We start from the raw sequence: 21,065 nt of genomic DNA on the forward strand, positions 1-21,065 counted from the left end.
GACGACTGCGTGTCCCAGCAGCTGGTCTCTGCTGGCTGCAGGGGCGCAGGACAAAGGCCCGTCCGCCTCCACTGGGCACCAAGGTAGGATTAGCACATGACTCCTTCAGCCCATGGCCAAACCAAAGACCAATCATTGCGGGCAGCCAGTGGTCTCGCAGTGGACCAACTGCAAAGTCAGGCAAAGCAGCAGAAACCCAGGTGTCTCCCCCCAGCCCCCACCTTCTGACCCGGCCGTCTCCACCCCCGGGGTGCCTGTCCCAACTCCGAGGCTGAGAGCAAAGTGGAGAAAAGGTGACACAGGCTGAACCCTGAAATAGCGAAGCAGCCCAGCAGGCAGCGCCGCGAAGCGCTTGCACCCTCCCTCCAAGACTGCAGGCCCCCTCTCCCCAGCAGTGGTCAAACCCAGCTGCAGTGCAGGGGATCAGAAGCACTGGAGCCCGCCACAGCACCGGCGGGGAAGACGAGGGGCTCAAACACTGCACCCCAACAGCACCGAAGCAGCAGCAAGGACCAAGATGGCATCTTGAGCCCCAGCCGCCTCTCACCAGCGGGTTGCTCCCAGTACTGCCCACCGTCCCGGCAGCCTGGGCTCCCGCTAGCCTGGCGATGCCTGGCTGCCCCCACTTGTCCCTTGGGAAGTGACTTGAGCCAGCTGCCAGCCTGGCAGCCCAACTGTGCTCCTCCCCGGCTGATGTAACTGCCACGGGCAACTTTCCCAAGTCCCTGCTCATGACCCCAGGGTGGAGGTGAGGACGAGACACCACCACCACAGCGGGCTCAAACCAGCCAGCCAGGGACACACAGGGTCTCTGGGCCCAGCCAGCCAGGGACACGCAGGGTCTCTGGGCCCAGCCAGCCAGGGACACGCCTCTGGTCTCCAGGTGAACGCTTTCCTTAGCAAGGCTTTAACACCAAAGAGAAAACTGGGCCCCTGCAGCCTCTCCTCTTCCAGGGCAGGGCGAGCCTGCATCCCCGAGTCCACACTCCTAACGCCCCTACACCTACGCTTGTGAGACTCGGCCATTGTCTCCAGGAGGGCTGGACTGCGCTGAACTGTGTCCCTGTCCCTCCCAGCCCAGCCACCAGCACTACTGCAGGTCGCTGCAGACTCTGAACCCAGGCTGCTCCGTGGCTACCCCCAAAATGTCCACGTCTGGTTTGAGCAGCAAACGCTGGGATGAGCTGTGTCCATCGCCCACTTCCTGTCCTTCTGGTCTCCCCACAGGAGGCTGGGCTGGCAGGCCACACAGAAGGGCAGGCAGGCAGGAGACGGCTGCTCCCGTAGTCAGGGGCCACGGGTGGACAGACTCTCCGGTCCCAGGAACGGGACCGGGAATGCCATACTGCCCACAGCGCCCTGCACACGCCTCTCTGGCAGTCTCCCTACACGTCCAGGCCTGATTTCAGACAGGAGGAGCACTGAGACGGAACACACTGTCCACAGCAGCAATCTCAACGGGGCAGACACTTGGGCTGTGATGAAGAGTGTTTGTAGCGAACACCAAGGGCATTACGCAAGCAGTGGCCGCCCGCCATGGAGCCTCCCAAAGCCTGAAGCTCCAGAAGCAGCACTCTGTTCTGGGCAACGACCCCTCAGGAACCACGGGACAGCGTCGGGGCTTGTCTGGGAAGCAGGAGAGGGTTCTGGCCAGCCCAGGGCCGCCCTGGCTCGCTTGGGTTCCAGCATTTGTACAGCATGAGGGAGGGTACAGGGGTCTCAGAGGTGGGTCCAGGCCATGACTCCACAGGGACTCACGGTTCAGACAGGGGAAGGTGGGTCAGGTAGGTCCCTCCCAGGCCAACACTTGCCCTGGGAATAGAGTCTGGGGAGCAGCGGGCAGGTGGACAAGCTGAGAGCCTGCAGTTCCAGCTGGGCCCAGCCCCCCACGGCTCACGCCCAAGGCTTGCTGTCCTATCACGTGGCCCGTTCTTGCACACACACAGTGCTGTGCCCCAGATACGGCGACAGCACCGCGATGACTCGTCCTGTGGATAGAACGAGGCCTCTACAACCAGCCAGAGTCGTGATCCTGCCTCAGCAGCCACGGTGGGGCCGCGCTGGGTGGTCCAGCCCCTCTGGGGCCTCAGGCTGCACACGTGGCACATGGGGGTCCCTACGCAGCAGCCGCCTCGGAGCGCTGCTCAGACAGCTCACAAGATGGCCCTGGAAAAGCTCCCCACCAGCTGTGCCCACCATCCCTGGGAGGTGCGTGGATCTCATGTGGACAGGGAACAAGGCTCCTGCCAAAGGCTGCAGGATGTGGTAGGGAACAGGCCTCAGGCGGCCACTCCCCACTCCGATTCCAGTCCCAGGGAGCAGACCTGGACAAAACGGCCAACCCCGGCTTCCTGGATGACCTTGTCTCTGTGGCAAAGGCCACGCATGAAAACACAGGGTGATGGGACAGAGGACAGGACGTGTCAGCAGCTGACACCCTTCACGGTTGGCGGCAGAAGGGCTGAACCTGCTCTGAAAGCCCTCCGTGGTGACTGGAGTGCCACTGCCTGCAGGCTGTCCAGCGCCACCTTCTGTGTGCTCCTGTACAGAGCGGCAGCCAGGACTTCCTGCATACACCGAAGGGCGGGGCAGAGGGAAGGGTATGTGGCGGGCCCAGTCCACCTGGGGCGCCGGCCTGGCTTTCTGTCCCTCTGCCCGCTGCCCCAGGCAGGTGGAGGGTGGGGGCTCCTCCGGGCTCCTCCCTGCCGTCAACCTCAGCATCGGCCCCACCGCGGCTCTGGGCGCCAGGCACACCTTGCTGCAGCTGGCCGGCTGCTGGTGCCAGGAGCCTCCTTGCTGAACTCAAAAGACCTCCGGACTCTGGCCAGGAGGCTCCGCCAAGGGCTCTGCAATGACCACCTCGTAAAAATAGAAAGCGAAGCCCTCTGGGCCCCAACTGCAGTGTCCCGTGTCCCTGGACAGCCGGCCTGGCTTCCTGAGGCACACACTGCCCCAAGCAGCCGAGGCCCGGCCCCTGACCTCCACACAGAAATCCAGACCTCAGGGTGTGGAGTCAGTGGCGCTCGGGCCCAGCTCCTCTTCATTCTTCCTTGTGCAACTTAACCTCTTGGGTCGAAAGCTCCTCCTATGGCAGGCATTGGGTGCAGCGGTTAATGCGGCACGTGGGACACCCACATCCCACATCACAATTACTGCTCTGCTTCTAATCCAGCTTCCCGCCAGGGTGTACCCTGGGGGGTGACCAGCGGTGGCTCAGTGCTCGGGATCCTGTCACCGTGTGGGACCCAGATGGAGTTCCTGGTTCCTGGCGCCAGCCTGAGCAAACCTGGGCTGTCACAGGCACTTGGGGAATTTAGTAGTGGATGACGGATTTCTATTATTATATATTTTTATAAAAGTAATAATTTTTATGGGGCTGGCGCTGTGGTACAGTGGGTTAAAGGCCCAGTCTGCAGTGCCGGCATCCCACTTGGGCACCGGTTCTAGTCCTGGCTGCTCCTCTTCTGATCCAGCTGTCTGCTATGGCCTGGGAAAGCAGTAGAAGATGGCCCAAGTCCTTGGGCCCCTGCAGCCACGTGGGAGACCCAGAAGAAGCTCCTGGCTCTTGGCTTCGGATCAGCACAGCTCTGGCTGTTGCGGCCAACTGGGGAGTGAACTAGTGGATGGAAGACCTCTCTTTCTCTCAATCTCGCTCTCTCTCTGTAACTCTGAATTTCAAATAAATAAACAAATCTTTAAAAAGTAATAATGTTTAAAAAGCTCTGGCAAGCTGTGCTGAGACTTAATGATTCTCAGTGTCTCTCTTAAATACCAGCGGGACCGCCTTCTGGCATGGCCACATTGTAACTGGAGTGCTACAGGATGCACCCTGGGAGGGTACAATAGAAAGGGCCATGGAACCCTACCGTGACCGTCTAACTACTCTGTGTTATAAACCCCACTGTGGGTGCTGCATTCCATTGAGACTGCTGCAGCCCACTGAGGGTGCTAAACCCCGCTGTGACTGCCAAACCCCATGGTGGGTGCAGTGATTGTATGGGGTCTCCAGAACAGGGAGCAGGGGCAGCTCTGCTCAGGCAGGAGAGGAAATCAACTCCAGGGCAGATGCACTGACTCCCACCCCTCCCCACCTGATGAAGAATGTTCTGGAAGGCAGAACAACCTGTCAAGGAGATGGAAAGAACTGGAGCCGGGATTTGGGCCCAGGGCTCCCTGGCTCTCCAGGCAGAACCAAGCAGAGTAAGGGAAGTTAATTTTGGTGAAAAGGAATGTGTTTTACCTAACGCTTTTCAGCTCATTGGTTCCAAATTAACAGCATCATTCCTGTTCATTAGTGAAACCAAAACAGCACCAAGAGCCTCCCAAGGAGGTCTATCTCGGCTCGCAGCTTGGAGATCAGTGGCCCCAGAGGCTGAGGCACTGGGTGAGGCCGGAGCACGGTGGAGCCAGGGGCAGGGACGGGGAGCAGGCTCTTCCTGGCGTCCCTGATCTCTCTTTACAAAGGCATCAGGACTGGGTCATGGGCTCGACCCCACAGCCTGATCCACTCCCTTCACCTCCCACAGGCCCCACCCGCAGACACCAAAGTGGATCAAGCTGCGGCTCTCGTGCATCAGCCGTTACCACAAGACACTGGGGCTTCAACGTCTGCATGTGCTTGGGGGCCAAATCCTTTACAAATCAAAGAAGATGCAGGCTGAGTATGTCCTGCCACACGTGCACATATACACCTGCATGCATACGCTCACACATGCACGAGCACACACACATAAGCACGTGGACAAATCATACACACAAATGTATGCAAGAACAGGTACAGAAACACATGCATCCACACAAAAGCACACATGTGTACACACACGCACACCAGAACACATAACCCACGCATCCACACATGCATGCAAAAGCACGTGCACACCTAAGTGCATGTATACATGCACAGTTCATGGAAACGTATACCCACAGATAATATACAAGCTCACAAATACACACATGTACAAATATATGACACGCATGTGTACACCCATCTACATAAACACATACATGTACACACAAGCATCCACACACACACATATGCACAGGCACATATCTCAGTTTTTTACTGTAACACATTCACTATAACAAACTTGGAACAAAGGAAGAACACCCTGGCGATGACCCCCAGCTCCTTGGTTCCCTGCCGCAGCCCGAGGGGCCACCCACCCGCCACTCAGCGCACAGCCAGGACAGACATGGAGACCAAGTCCAGTCCCACGGCAGCTTCCAAAGCCCGGCCTCACGCCACGTCATCGGCCCTGTCCAGCTGCAGCCCCGTGGCTGTTTCGGAGCCTGTGAAGTTTCTCCACGTGCTCGGCTCAAACCGGAGACTGCCAGTGCTCCCTTCCTGTCGTGGGGCTGCTGCACCTCTCCCCTTCTTCACAGGAAGTGCTGTGTGCCACACTTCAGCCACACACCCTCTCACATGGGACGCGTGCCCAGACAAGGGTGGGTGGCCACGTTTCCACAGCAACCACTCCTCCTCCAGTTAAAACTGGCAGGCGGCACAATGCGGCATGGCTGGTGTGTGGCATAACCCTGGGTCCTCCACGTCCCTGTTGGGGCCCTGCACGCAGCTCCCTGCAGCCTACCCTGAGCCCACAGATGGGCGTAGGTGACAGCAGGGCCAGCTGTCCCCTCAACCCCAATCCCTGACTGCTGGTGACTGTCAGGCGGGCTCAGGTGGGCATCCCCCAGGCCACGCAGAGTGCACCTACTGCAGAGTGAGCGCCTAGCCAACCATGGCTGCTGCAGCCTCCCCTCACCCGCCTTCTTTCACTGGTGGAAGGGAGGTGTCCACACAGGCCAGCTGTGCAGCAAGCGGCCTGGACCAGGAGCAAGTGCAGGACATCGGCCTCCAAGAGGGCCGGGGCCGCCGTGCAGCACAGCTGCTGTGCCTGCCCAGACCTCACGGCCACTGGGCAGCGGGCAGGGGAGGCGCACGCAGGCCAGGCAGAACAGTGACAGACAGGCTGCAGGGTAGGATGGCAGAGCTGAGGCAGGCTTACTGGGAATTCAGAAAACAGTGAAATTCGAGGGGCGTGGTCAAGATGAGGGGGAGAGAGAGGGAGAGGGAGGGAGGGAAGAAGAGGGAGAGAGAGAGGGAGGAGGGACAGAAGGAGGAAGGGAGAGGGAGGGAGAGGAAGGGAGGGAAGGAGAGGGATGGAGAGAGAGAGGGAAGAGGAACAGGAGGAGGAAGGGAGAGAGAAGGAAAAGGGGGAGGGGGGCTAAGAGACGACAAAGGAGCTGCAATCCCAGGACCTCCTCCACTGCTGGCCGAGACAGCAGACGCCATGGCCACACTTTCACAAGGGGAGCTGTCACTTAGGGCTGTGTTTTTATCCAAGAAAATGTATTTACAGAAACATATGATTTTCACCCTGAAAATCCCAGTTCATCTGCTAAAGACATCTGCTACCAACGGAGTTTAGACTAACACTCTTCACACTACCAACAGAACCTTACGTTTCAGAATTCGGCTTCCTCACCATTCAAATGGCATCGCATAATCACAGAAACACCGACAGCTGGCAAGAGCAATGGTCACCAGTGAGATTTGTTTTTTAAAAGCTCCGCAAGGGGCTGGTGTTGTAGTGCAGGGGGCCAAGGTGCCACCTGCAACACCAGCATCATGACAGAGCGCCAATTCCAGTCCTGGGTGTTCTGCTCTCAATCCAGCCCCCTTCTTCCGATCCAGCTCCCTGCTAACGCACCATGGAAGGCGGGGAGGATGCCCCAAGTGCTGGCACCCCTACCACCACACGGAAGACCTGGATGGGGTTTCTGGCTCCTGGCTTTGGCCTGGTCCAGCCCCTACCATCGCGGCCACTTGGGGGCAAAAGGGAGTGGAGGTAAACCAGAGGATGGAAGCTCTCTCTGTCTCAAATATATAAAATGAATTTAAAAAAAAAAAAAAAAGCTCTGAGCTCTACAGGGGTTGGCATGGCATTGCGGTGTAACAGGTAAAGCCAGCATTCCATATGGGCAATGGTTGCTGTTCCAGCTGCTCCACTTCCAATCCAGCTCCCTGCTAACAGCCTGGGAGAGCAGCAGGAGATGGCCCAAGTGCTTCGGCGCCTGCACTCATGTGGGAGGCACTGATGAAACTCCTGGCTCCTCGCTTTGGCCTGGCCTGCAGCTATCTGGGGACTGAATCAACAGATGAAAGATCTCTTTCTCTGTCTCTCCCTCTTTGTAACTCTAAGTTTCTAATTAATTAATTAATTATTTTAAAAAGCCAAACAAATTCCCATGGCCTCCCAGTTTGCTCTTCTGGCAGTAAAAGTTAGCAACCTACAAGAACAACTGGTGACCGTGTGCAAGGGCCACCTCGCTCACATATCAGCTCTGGGCCTCCAGACGGACACCTGGGTTACAAAGATAAGGCGTCCAACAGATACATTTCACAGTGTGGAGAGCAGACCCAAGCAGTCAGTGCTACAGAGCCACAGGCAGGGCTCCCCGTAGCAATCAAACATCAGAGGAGTTGTTAGTCTACACACAGCACACACAGGGAAGGGAATGACAAAGCCAGGCCCATGCCATTTGCACCCAGGGCGGAGTAGTCTCTCCCTGGGCACCTGCTCTGGCTGACCCGGGGTGCGGTAGTCTCTGGGCACCCTTCTCATACTCAGGACTCTTTCTCATCTTAATCCCAAATGATGGTGTATTCCCAGAAGTGCTTCCTAGCATCTAACTACTCTTTGGAAGGAGGTACTCATCACCATGGAGAGCCCAAATCCAAACAGCCCCTCTGTTCTTAACAGGCAACTCCTGAGCAGGGCAGGGCCACTGGGCGCCCAGCCCCAGGGACCACACTCTCGACTTTTCCTCTGATCTGTCAGCTCTGTGTGGAGGTGATGCGGTAGGTAGGTTTCTGGATTTCAAATTTTGAAAAAGCTACAGGGGCTCCTAGTACTAAGTCAGAGTTCTGCTTGATTCAGCGGCTAAGAGAAAATAAAGCTAAAAACCTGAGCTGCACCCAAAGCTGTAACCACAAGGCGAGCAGGACAGCGCTTGTAACACAGAGAAGCAACAGCACGTGCATGCCGCTTCGCTGGACAGCCTCCAAGTGTCTGGCACCCCCGCGCCAGGCAGCACAGCAAACCCGTCTCATCCTCTGGTCTCGAGGTCTCAAAAACTGTTCACCTACAGCCAGGACATGGGTTTCTATAGAAACCACTGGCCCTTTATGGGGTGGGGGCTCCAAGTGACACCACAAAGGTTAGGGAAAGGGCGAGGGACCCACAGGGGAATTTCAGGCCACAAACCCAGGCTCTCGTGCAAGGACATGGCCTTTGCAGAGGGTGTGAGGACACTGCACGTCAGCCGTGCCCGGACAGCCGCCCTGGCAGCTGCGTGTCCAGAGCCCAACAAGTCTGCCAGGCAGGGGCCAAGCTCCAGCCACGAGGGCCTGGCTCCAAGGCCCCGAAACGCACGCTGCCCAGAACACAGACGTGTGCTTACAGACGGCCAGAGCGGCACGCACCCCAGGAACCTGCCCTTGGGGAAGGATCCACCGTGCAGTCAAGTGAGCCTCGACACCCAGCACGGCACCACTTCTGCACAGACCCTGGGCGGCAGGCACGGCCGGGCGGGGAGTGTGACACGGACCCCTGCTTGCCGGGTGGCTGTCAGCTGTGTCGTCCAAACACAGGAAATACTCAGGGCATGGTAAATAACTAAAAACATGCACAAAATTACAGCTGCCCTCGCCTGAAACCAGGTAAAACAGAGTGACAGGAAGGCACCCAGCTGCGTGTAGGTGGAGGGGGCGACTGGGTCTTTGGCGCTCAGATCCCAAGGCTCAATCCAGAAAGTACTGCTGCGTGCCCCTCCCCGCCTATCTGTGACCTCAGCGCTCCGCAGGGGACAGCAAAGCAGCGGCTGCCTGACGGCTCCATTTATACCTCTTCAGGGCTGTGCTCATCTGCACAGGAGGTGAAGATGGCAGAATTCTACAGACAGGGCCAGAAACTGTCGCCTGGACCCCGTGCATGCCGTGTGGTTAGCACGGGAAGCCATCTTGGGGGAAGGTAAGGAAAACAGGCATTAGCAGCTGGTTCTCTCCGGGCTAAAATAAGAGCTGCCAGCAGGGGGCGCGCGCTCCTCCACCTTCAGGCCAGCGTGCCACGTCGGAGCTCAGCTTCCTAGAAACGTGGACACCTGGCGAGCCGCCGTGGGGGAGGGGCACCCACCAAACTCTCTCCTCCCAGTCCTCTGGGGTAGCCTCACTTGCTGCCCTCCCATACTCAAATCACCTCTCCTTCGTGCTACTTAAGAGGCTGAGAGGAGAACCTAAGAACAAAGAACAGGGCGGGTAGACTGGGTCCAGGTAGCGGTCAGGGCAGACAGAGGGGACAGAGCTGGTGAGGCTGCACAAGCGGCCCCCAGAAGGCACAGGGCCAGGAGAACTGTGATACCCAGCCCCGGGGACACACTCCCTAGAGGCCAGCTTCTATGGAGGCTCCCAAGGGGGAGCCCCTCCAGCAGGACCCAAAGCACAACACTGCTCTCCTGGGAGTCCCATGGATCGCTTCACCCCAGGCCCGGGGCAGACAAGCACAGACCAGAGCGTGGAGCAGAAGCCCCGTGGTCACTCCGCATGGGACCAGATTTTGCAATGTTTGCTCATAGATACACTGTGAGGACACATCTGGGGGAATGCAAAGTTCATTATGTTTCCTGCACACCTGATACACAAAGCTTACAGAGAGCTGTGCACAGGGTCTTGAACAATTCTGTGTGTGGAGCACACTTCCTGGGGAGGGGCCTCCGCTCTGCACGCAGAACTTCCATTATCGCAGTGCAGATTCTGGATGTTTCAACTGTGCAGACCCCACCGAGTAACCACAGTCCGTGGGTGTGACAGGCTGGCTCTTCAGGCTGAATGGCGGTTCCAATACTCTCACGCAGAAGAGTTTCTGATCACAGAAGCCACCACACTGGTTAATCAGGGAAAGGATGTCTGACCAGTGCCTGCCCTCCTGCTAGTAAAATTTAAGTCAGAGCACCAGCAAAAGTTAGCAAGTCAATGCAGTGGGAAAATCATGTTTTGTTCATCCCAAGAGATGCAGCCTTCATTGAAAAATGTACCCACGCCTGGGGAAGACCGAGGTTAATTGCACAGCACCTCTGACTCTACAGCTCGGCCCTCACCACCAGAGGGGCTTCAGAAAGCCCCTGGGAAATGGAATTAAAACTTTGATGCAAAACCTGTGCATGATGAAGTTCACGCGCAGGTTTTCAATAATATGCATTTTCCATGAACTTTTTGAAGGTCCTGGGTGTGTATGCATTCCAAGGTTTTTGTTGTTGCTATTTTGTGCTTTTTGAGGGGGCACCAAAGCAGACTGGTCTTTCTGAAACACCCCTCGAAACAGCCACATGTGGGCAAGGTACAGACTCACGTTTCTGGCAGAGAATGGAGATTCTCCCTGCAGAGCACGCTGGTGACTTAAGAGTTCACATTTTCAGGATCAGGAGCTGTTGGAAGCCGTAACAAAGGCCCAGCCCTAGGCGTCTCAGATTTACAGACTTTGTATGTAAAGAGATATTTATAGTCCAGAGAACGACTGGAGGCTGGGATTTCACATGAGAGTCCAGTGACGATTTCCTGTCTCACACTTAGCCCCACAAGTGGCCAGTTCCAGGTCACGCCTACTGGGCTACGGTTGCATCACTTGGGAGGTCAACAGAGACACACGGGGACATCACGTCGGAGTTCCAGGACTACTCCCTGGCTACGGGGGCTGACGCCCGGCGGCTCTGAGCAGTGCCAGGGAAACCTGAAGCCAGGGAGAGGGCACTCACAGTCCCAGTGTGACCATGGAGCACACTGCGCACAGGCGCCATGGACAGTGGCTCTGGGAGCACACCTGAGTCCATCAGCTTTTCAGAGCCTCCCAAACCAAGCAGGAAATGTGCATTTCCACAAAAGTGAGGGAACGTCAAACACTCCCCAAACTAACCAGGCCTGTGTTTCCTTACTTTCACAACGGCCAAAGTAACTGGAATTCTAGAAAACACAGGGGAAAAGACCCAATTGCGTGTGTGTGTGGGAGGGGAGGTTGGTAACAGAAGGGAGGCCTGGACACCAGGGCGCAGATGAAGCCGGACGCTGCTCCACCACGTGCAGCTCAAGGAGGGGGACTGTCGGGAGCCACCGCCCTCTGGAACCCAGCCTTCAGCTCACGCAAGGGGCACACGCCAACAGTGGAGACCTAATGTCGCTCTGAGCCTACCTCAGACTTAGTTCTGCTACCATATTGCCTGCAGTCATGGGGCTGTCCCCAGGGCTGGTGTCCACCCCCAGGGCTGCAGCCCACTGTGTCCCCGCGTCCCATCCTAGGAGCAGGTGCACTGTGACGAGCACCAGGTCCACACCACAGCAATCACTCTCTAGACCTGGCATGCTGGCATCGCCAGCCACCAACTCCTGACCACTCCTGCCCCATTAAGTGGCCACCTGAAATGGAAACCCAGAGAGCGGAGGCAGGTCAGTCTTGTAGTCGTCTAAGGAAGGCCTCGTGTGCTTGGGCTATAACATCCAGGGTCTCCTCTGCTCTTTCCCCTGCCCCGGTTCTCTACCCTAAACCTCTCAGTACGGACATAGTAAGGTGGCCCAAGAGCCTGCTGCCTGCCTCTCCTGCCCCAGTCACCTCCCAGACTACATCATGCCTTCTCCTGGGCTCAGCTGGCTGGGTCCTTTTCCTTTCAGACTCTGGACTGGGCTCCAGTCCCCACTTCTAAGAGAGGGGAAAGCACCTCGCATTTCTCTTTCCCATAGGCATGTGACAACTAACAGGACGCAGACACCTGACCCAGCAGCATCACCCCCAGGACTCCTGACTCAGAGACCTCAAAGGCAGGCAGCTGAGGGGCTCACGTGCAGCACCGGCAGCACCAACAGACCACACTATGCACGAGGCCCAAAGGAAGGGGGGACTCAGACAAACATCCCCCTGGAGAGGCTCAGCAAGGCTCTGTCACAGAAGTGCGAGCACTCGAGGCTGGGAAGAGGCAGAGGAAACAGGGAGCCGGGGAACAGCACACATCACACCCACGTGGAAGCAGTGCGTCCAGTTCTCAGTGGGTGCTGATGAGGCTGGCCCACAGGAGCCACTGCACAGGGTGAGGCTAGCCCACAGGAGCCACTGCACAGGGTGAGGCTGGCCCACAGGAGCCATTGCACAGGGTGAGGCTAGCCCACAGGAATCCACTGCACAGGGTGAGGCTGGCCCACAGGAGCCACTGCACAGGGTGAGGCTGGCCCACAGGAGCCACTGCACAGGGTGAGGCTAGCCCATAGGAGCCACTGCACAGGGTGAGGCTGGCCCACAGGAGCCACTGCACAGGGTGAGGCTGGCCCACAGGAGCCACTGCACAGGGTGAGGCTAGCCCACAGGAGCCACTGCATATTCCATGAACACAGAGGGTGCAGTCTTTAACACAGGGGAAGGAACTGTTTGTTATCTGGATGTGACGGGTGTGTACTGAGCACACTCAGCGAGACGTGTCCAGTGTGTGCTATGTACACTCTGAGGTGTGACCAGTGCAGGCCGTGTGTCGTGCACACTGACATGTGAGCAGTGAGTGTCGTGCACGGTGTTGTTTGAGCAGTGTGTGCTGTGCAGTGAGGTGTGACTCACGCATGCACACTCAGTGAGGTGTGAGTGTGCATGTGTTCACACTCAGTGAGACGTGCCCAGTGTGTGCTATGTACACTCTGAGGTGTGACCAGTGCAGGCCGTGTGTCGTGCACACTGACATGTGAGCAGTGAGTGTCGTGCACGGTGTTGTTTGAGCAGTGTGTGCTGTGCAGTGAGGTGTGACTCACGCATGCACACTCAGTGAGGTGTGAGCGTGCATGTGTTCACACTCAGTGAGACGTGCCCAGTGTGTGCTATGCACACTCAACGTGTCCTCCAACTCTACTCCACGGATGTGCATAGCCAAACAGCGATAAACAATAATGATTCTAAGAAGTGTCTAGGGCAGGGCTAGGAACATTTTTTTTCCCCTCTGGATATTTAGGATATCATTCATGAGCCACACAGATTATCAAACTAAAAGTTAGCCCGCTATAGAGTTACTGAATTTCAAATCTTGCCTGCGGCTACCTAGACAGAACACCAAATGATTTCCTGGGCCTTACGCCGCCCACAGGTGGGATGTCCCCACTTCGTGCAGGGAGTTGGACATGCTAACTAGCCTGGCGCCATCATCACACACTGAGGACACGTGGTGCACAGTTAGTCGGTACCTCATACACACATACAGTTAGAACAAGAGAACAACTTGGCTCTCTCTAAGTGCGGCCAAGTGACTCAGCCTTTCTGCCCGTGCTTCCCCTGTGGCCTGAGGACTCTGGGCGACAACCAAGACCCCAGAGCAGTGGGATCCTGGGGATCCCACGGAAACAGCAGCAGACACAATTCACGGTCTTCCTGATTCTCAGACGCGGACAGCCCACGGGGGCACAGGCCCTTGTCCTGCCAGCTGCCGAGAGGGCCGCCTAAGATTTTCATGGTCTTATTTTAGGATGGGTTACTCTGTAAACAACCTCGGCTACAAATCCATAGACAGTCTGTCTGGATCCTTATTTGAGGCAGCCGTCACCCGGGAGGCAGACACCCCAGATGGACTTCAGGGCATGTGACGAGTGCCCAAAGCCAGGGCAGTGCTGGCTCCCAGACAGAGGCCACTGACCTCGCTCCTGAGTTTTGACGGCGCTGTGACCCAGCCGGCTCTGGAGGCCAGGGCCAGTGGCAGCAGCACACGTTATAAGAGCTGTCTGTGTGCCCAGGGTGCAGAACCTGCAGGGGACAGGACACGCGAGTGCAGCGGGTGGCCAGCCTGTCGTGCCTGAGGACAGCAAAGTGCGGCAGTGGGGAGCCCCGGGACGCAGAGACCGTGGTAAGGCAGATGACCTCGAGTGATGCCTGTCTGGAAGACGGCCAGGGTCTCAGGAACCCGAATAAGGTGGCTGCAGCTTGGGCTCTGGGTCCTAGCCACCTCTCTCACCTCCATGGGCTCAGTTTCCTTGATTGCAGGAGAGAGAACATGTGTACTTAATTCCCAGGGTGGGTCTGGACAGCAAGTGGATGCATCAATCAATCAATATATTAATCACTCACAGTAATACCTGGCACGCAGAAATACTCAAAAAAAAAAAAAAATCAGCTGCTCTGCTGTAATTATCACCAGCCCTGTCCCCCGCAAGGCTGGCTGGGACTCCTGGCAGGGCCTGGAACCCACCCTGGCCCCAGCCCCCATCAACTAGGCAGAAGTAGCTGTCAGCCTGTTTCTCTGACTGGACCGGCCACTGAGTTTCCTCACATACTGACAATGGCTGCATTAACGTGGCATCTAAGTGAAGGTCCTACTTGTTTTTCTTTTTATGTTTTATTTATTTGAAAGGCAGAGTGAGAGAGATGGAAGATATCTTCTATCCGCTGGTTCACTCCCTAAATGACTACGGCAGTTGGGGCTGGGCCAGGTGGAACTCGGAGCCAGGAGCCAGGAGCTCTGTGTCGGTCTCCCGTGTGGCTGGCAGACACCCAAGCACTTGGGCCGTAACCTGCTGTCTTCCCAGGTGCACTAGCACGAAGACAGATCGGAAGTGGAGGAGCCAGGACTCACGGGGGCACTCCCACCCAGGATGCTAGTGAGCATCTCCGCTGTGCCCTCACTGGCTATGCACTAAAAGCCGACCCTACAGGGCTAAAGTCGAAACCACAAGCTCAAGTTCAGACATGCAGCCATCAGCCTCTGGTCAGGAGGAAGCCGTCGGCCTTGGAAGGCTGGTGTTCCGAGTCAGGACCACGAGGTGGAAACAGCTTTGTCAGGATGCCTGAGCCCAGGCACTTGAGCCTTCAGTTTGATTTCCCAGAAGGCTCTGGAAGCACCAAGAGCCACCCTTAAGCACCACATCGTCAGTGTTTGTGGCACGTTTATGGAACGCGTCTGACACACGATTGCATTCCTCAGGTGGAATTGTCCGCTGAATCCAAACTGCTCCAGAGACGTCAGAATGGCGGCAGCGGGAGAAGAGCCCCAGCCCCTTCCTGCCTCCCCAGGTGAGCCACGCGCCTGTGCACACCCCACGCACACTCACCTGCTTTGTCACGGGCTGGCTCGGAGGCAGAGAGGCCGGCGGGAGCACCGGGGAGCTCCCAGGGCCGCTCAGCTCTGGGAAGGGGTTGGGGATGGCCGGCAGCGAAGAGGTTCGGAACTGCGGGTCTTCATCCTGAAGGCGCCTGCTGGGGAGTGAGAGAAGGGCGCGGTTAGGGCCGCCCTGGCCCGGGGGTCAGCCCCCCTCTTCCGTGGGGGTGCTCGGGGTCGGAGAGCCAGAGGCGACCCAGCACATGCTGCGTGTGGGGCCCCGGGGACGTCGGGAGGCAGCACAGGTGGACCCTGGGCGCGCCGTGCGGGCTGTGAGGCAGTCGAACCAGGGCCGTCCCAAGCCACATCTCTTCCAAAGCTCCAGAAGCCTGGGCCCAGGCGCACCCATGGGGGCTGCGGGACGGGGCGAGAAGCAGCCGCTGGGCGGCAAAGCTCAGGAGAGGGCGCAGCCACGGGCGGACATAACTGCCCCTCGGCCGCACACCCAGACCGCTAATGCAGGAGCTGTGCTTCCCTGTGACCAAAACCTGAGGGGCAACGTGACAAGTCGTCATGCTCAGTCGCGAAAGAACCAACTCCTCCATGAACCAGCGTGGGGCGGGGCCCTGTGCACGCACTCACCAGAGGCCAAGGGGTGCACACGCGCATGCGCACTACAGAGCCCCCCCCCCCCCCTCCCGCCCAGGCGCGCAGGTGCGCCGCAGACTACTCAGGGCTCACTCAGAGGCTGCGGGGTTCCTCCAAACACCTCACCACGGATCTCAGTGAACAGCCGGTGTGCAGCCAGGTGTTTGTGAAAAGGAACATTTCCGGAGAACGAGCCTGGGAACATCCCCGAAGCCAACGTTTATCTAACCGAGGAAGCAGAAGCGCCCCAGCGTCCTCACCGAATTGTGAAACGAGCCCGCGCTTGTGTCCACAGAGAAAGGCTGCTGACCCTGAACTCACTGCAACCGCGGGTTTCATGAATCCATAGTCCTTGACACGACAGCTCAGCAACCCCAGCATTGCGGCACCGCCCGCACCAGCACTACACCTGGGCCCATCTGCACGTCCACCCCTGCTCGGAAGCCTGCAGGCTTTGCTCAACAGCAGCTGCGGGTGAGACTGGTGTTCTGGACACCGAGTTGGACAAACACTGGCAGAGGGGCCCAGCTACCCCCACAATGGGACACAAGGCAGCAGGCCTGAGAGGCAGAGGCCAGGGGCAAGACCAACATGGGGGCTGCAGAAAACCCAGTGTCAGACCACAGAGAAATGTCTTAGAAGTTTCTGGAAGCCAGGAGGATCCTAGCACAAGGAGCAGAGTGCCTGGCAGACACAGTGCTGAGACCCCAGGACAGAGGGCCGCCTTCACACCCTCCTGAGTTAGTCCACTGCGGGCACAGCCTCACCTCAACCCTTGCCCTCCTCCTGGGTCTCTGTGCCCAGAATCCACCAGGAGTGCCTGGGACAGGCAAGGTTGCACGGAGTCCCCAGCAGCTGTCCTCACTGCTCAGCCTGGGTTCACAAGGTCTCCGTGGAATGTGGAAGGCGCCCTCCGCGTTCCCCTCTGCCCAGCTACCTCCTTACCTCTCAGCCATGGTCCTCCTGGGCACTCAAGACAAAACCAGGTAGGCCTGCACGCTCTGTCTCCTCCCCAGCAGAACCCATGTGCTCACAATCTGCACGCTTGCAGCCCACCACGCGCCCAGGGTCCTCATCAGCCTGCCACCCTCCCCAGCTGTGAGCTGGCTTCCCGGTCAGCAAACGCTCAGACCCCTCTGCTCTCTGTCCCGCCGCCCTCCACCGACCCTAGGCAGCCAGAATGACGTTGCCAAGACCCAAACCTGTCCAAACTCCCCCAACCCCGACCCCATTCTGCCCCTGGGAAGGACACCCTGAGGCCTTAGAGGCCCCACTCCGGGCCCCAAGATTGCGACCTTCTGGACAGCCATCTCTGGCCAGCCACCTTGCTCAAGCCTCTGTGTTCTTGGGAACATGGTGCGGCCTGGCTTGTGCGTTTCTGACAAGCCCCAGGGGCACAGCTGCTGTTGGCCCCACAGCCCCATGGGGAATGCAGGCTCGAGGCCTGCACTGCCTGCACTGTGCAAGCACCTTTCCTGCTTCCTCTTCACCAGGAGCACCGGTACACAGCAGGCGCTCATTCAAAGCCGCCGGCAGTGCGCAGAGCCCCACATTCACCCAGTCCTGCCAGGCTGGACCCACGTACACTCAGTGGTCTCGGTCACCCGTGGTCCACAGGCACGGTCAGGGCCTGAGGCTCTTCCCCACAGAACACTGTCCAAAGATCAGCAGTGGTCACTGCCTGTGTCACCCACCTGTTCACCTCATTGAGTGGACAGTGTCCCATCGCGCCATCCCGAAAAGAAGGGGAGCGTGGTGAATTGGACATCACAAGAGCGCATGCCTGTGCACGTGACCCTACCACTGTGCCTAATTCACAAACTATCATAGGTGTGTGTGTGTGTAGGAGAAATGTGCATGTAGAGTTTATCCACGGCGGCGGGGGGGGGGGGGGGGGGGGGGGGTCCCTCACATGCCCCTGCAGTCAAGGAGGCACTAAAAGGAACCCATTAGCCCCAGGTTTTGCTCAGCCAACCCATGCCTCCCGATCCCACCTGACAAGCAGAAGCAAAGCCTATCTCTGCGGAGGGAGGCGGGGCTCACCTGACAGCCAGGATGTGCACGGGCTGGGAGCGCTGCACCTTCTGCCGCGGGGATGCCTGCGGTGGGGCGGGCCGGGCACTCGCGGCAGGTGGCTGGCTGCGGGTGTGCTGGCCGTTCTGCAGCAGGGGCACCGTGTCCGACTGCATGTTGCTGCAGGCCGAGTACAGGCTCTCCAAGGACGTGTTCATGTCGTTCACCAGCTTCTCCAGGTCCTCATCCTCTGCACGGGACAAGGCGAGAGAGGAAGGACACGTTAGCGGCGGCCCGAGTCGCACCCACACACCTTGGGGTCAGGCTCCCAAACTGTCAAGACAACCGTCTTGACAACATGTCGGAAAGAATTGGTGTTAGATCCGGGCACCACATCCCTGTCCGAGGGATGCCTAGGTACCACACTTGCCCCCCATCCCTGTCCAAGAGACGCCTTAGGAACCACACTTGCCACCCATCCCTGTCCAAGAGACGCCTTAGGAACCACACTTGCCACCCATCCCTGTCCGAGAGACGCCTTAGGAACCACACTTGCCACCCATCCCTGAGATGCCGGGGCAGCCCAACACGTGCACCTGTCTCTCCAGAGCTCCTGCTCAGGTCCACCCTCCTCAACTCCGCCCACACTTAGCCACGTCCCAGGGCCACAGGCACCGCTGACTGGATCATCCCAGGAGGACACTGTCCCTAATGAGATCCACCAGGACTCTCTGCTCCCCGGGACTCCAGAATGAAACAGACATGGGAGCTATGCTGCAGCCACGCCCGACACCAGTCCCAGTCCAACGAGGCTAGACAGCAGCCAAAGCCTTAGCGGAGACTCACTGTGTGGCCACTGCTAAACATGTGCAGCGTGGACCCCGAGGTACCCACCCTGTCCCCCACATTGGCCCCAGAGTCCGAGGAAGGCCGTCTGCACCAGGGGCACAAAGCACATGCAGGGGCAGAAGCCAGGGTGGCACAGGACAGGTGGACAGAAAGGGGTAGAGCCCAGAGTCCACAGTAATTAACTACACATGAGTCAACCTGGCTGGGCCATGGTGCCCAGCTCTGGTTAAACACCAGTCCAGGCACTGCTCAGAAGGTATCTAGTGGACGAGACTCCGGGCACGACAGAGCCTCTGCCACACACACTCAGATAAAGTTTCCGAGGTTCTGGAAGGAAGAAGCAATGCCGCCCCATCCTGCAGATTTGGCCCTTGCTGGACTCCACGGTGTCTCTCTCAAACCAGCTCCTAGAATGTGTGCATTTCTCTGAGGACCTGGATTGGAACAGAGACTTTGGGCTGCAACCAGCACCCTCAGACAGGGACAATGACAGGGACCTGTGACCGGGGTTCGCCGCTGGGCTCAGGGCAGCCTCATACAGCTCGGCTTCTGGTGCTTTCTGAAGCCAGGCTGTACCCTGCACAGGGAACAGGTCTATAGAACAGCCGCACACCCCCAGAGCGATGTTGTGGCTGTGCTTCAGCTACTCTGAGGTTCTTCTGATCTGTGACGCAGTCCACGTCACAGCGCTGGCCGCTTCTGTGAGTCTGCAGACTAGCCTCTTGTTAACAGCACAGCAGGCACCAGCTGAGCTCCCTGCAGGGCAGCCTGCTCCCCGGTGCCCTGGGTGACATCCCCTCGACACACAGGGCTTGCAGTCACAGATGGCAGGGCCACCCACTGAAGGAGCCCAGAGACTGCACCAAGGCCGTGCGATTCCAGCCGTGCTCCACAGGGTGCCGGTCAGAGCTGGGGACCGGGGTGTCCTAGCTCCTTCCTTTGGCTGTAACATAGGGTTAGCAACAGGACCCTGCCTCAGGGATGGTGGGGGCTGGCTTAGTGATTATCTGTAAGCCTTGGAACAGACAGGAGTACAGCAAACAAGGGCATGTTACTGATTAGCTTGACTTCCAGCTCTCCCTACAGAACCAGACAGCGTGGTCACTATTCACCCAGTTTAACAGCCACGGAGTCAGGACTCATGGGATTAAGTTGCTTGCCCAAGATCACACAGCACTAAGCAAAGTGCCATGAGGTTAAAAATGAGTTAGCAGCTGCTCCTCTGACCTGAGCAGGTGCACGCTCCATATAGGAGCTCACAGATCTTTCCAGAACATACTGCCTCCCCGCCTTACTGCTCCCCACACAAAACTCTACAGTGGCCCTTGCTAGGGCTTCCCATGTCACTCAAGGCTGAGGGGGCATAGTAAGACAAGAAAGCATGAAATAACAACAGCATAGCACAGCCTGAAGGCCTGGGAGCCGGGGGTGGGGGGGACAAAGGACCCCAGGGTAACACCTGGGCATCTGCATCAGGTGGGGGCTGAGGGAGTACAGAAGTGCCTGCGCCTTCCCTGGGTTGCCCCTCTGCACACCATGATATTTGCTGATCTGCTCACCAAAGCCACATGAATCAGAGACGTTCCATTTCAGGTTTTAGTATTCATGAATGAAATCCAACCCCAACATTTCAACATTTCAAACCTTCCTACCTTCTACCACCTCTTTTAAAGCAATCTGAATGTCCTACTCTAAATCCAACCTTAATGTTTTCTCTGGGGTCAATCACTATGTTATCTGCTTGATAACAGATTCTCTCACAGATATCTGACTTATTTATGTATGTCAACTTGGTTAAGTTCTAACGGAGACCAAAAGTTCCGTCTTCGAAAGAGTGATTACAATGTCTGATGTGGAAGGAGACACTTCCTCATATTCTACACCAAGTTGAAAAAAGAAGTCACTAGTCACTACACCACGGTGTTACGGAAACCACATGTGGTTTCTGGGGACGTGCCACGTGCCACGTGTCTCGGCGAGGACTCTGAGTGCCTTTGTGTGCTGTAGCTGCTGCTGGATTCTTTTCTGGTCCTGTGAATCCAGTCAATCAGCCCGGTGCTGCCAGTAATGTGAAGAGAGAACGGGGCAGATGCTCTTGAACATGAACCCAGGTGCAGTGCCGAGCCGACGCTGACCCAGTGCCAACGCAGTCCCTGTGACTGTCCTCTGGAGGAGCCAACTAGGAGGAGAGGGGAAGCACGGTCTTATCCACAAGGCGCCCTCACATGGATCTGTGAGGGAGTATTCACTGCACAAATATAGGCCAAATGACACAGCTGCCAATCAAGTTATTAATAGTTATTTTCCTTCCTTAAATAGCCCATTCCAGACCTGGGCATTGACTTTGCCCCAAATATTTGAGAAGCTTATCTGATCTCAAATTCACATCTCATTTGGTTTCGCCGTCATTAGCAAGGTGAGGCTGGTCTGGTTCTAAAATAGACACAAATTCA

The 21,065-nt window shown here is 57.5% G+C and overlaps 1 protein-coding gene across 3 annotated transcripts in view; it reads right to left on the reverse strand.

Annotated features, from left to right (window-relative positions):
* Window positions 1–21,065, reverse strand: part of GRB10 (growth factor receptor bound protein 10) — a 111,370-nt gene that overhangs the window by 21,364 nt on the left and 68,941 nt on the right. For 2 of the 3 annotated variants that reach the window (XM_062178456.1, XM_062178458.1), the window contains 2 exons: window positions 17,794–18,013; window positions 15,116–15,260 (listed from right to left, as the gene is read on the reverse strand). In XM_062178456.1, coding sequence (XP_062034440.1) covers window positions 15,116–15,260; window positions 17,794–18,013 — 365 coding nt within the window. The remainder of the gene's footprint in view (window positions 1–15,115; window positions 15,261–17,793; window positions 18,014–21,065) is intronic. The other variant, XM_062178457.1, reaches the window with a different exon arrangement.

The sequence above is a fragment of the Lepus europaeus genome, chromosome 20, assembly GCF_033115175.1.
Source record: "Lepus europaeus isolate LE1 chromosome 20, mLepTim1.pri, whole genome shotgun sequence".
Taxonomy (NCBI): domain Eukaryota; kingdom Metazoa; phylum Chordata; class Mammalia; order Lagomorpha; family Leporidae; genus Lepus; species Lepus europaeus.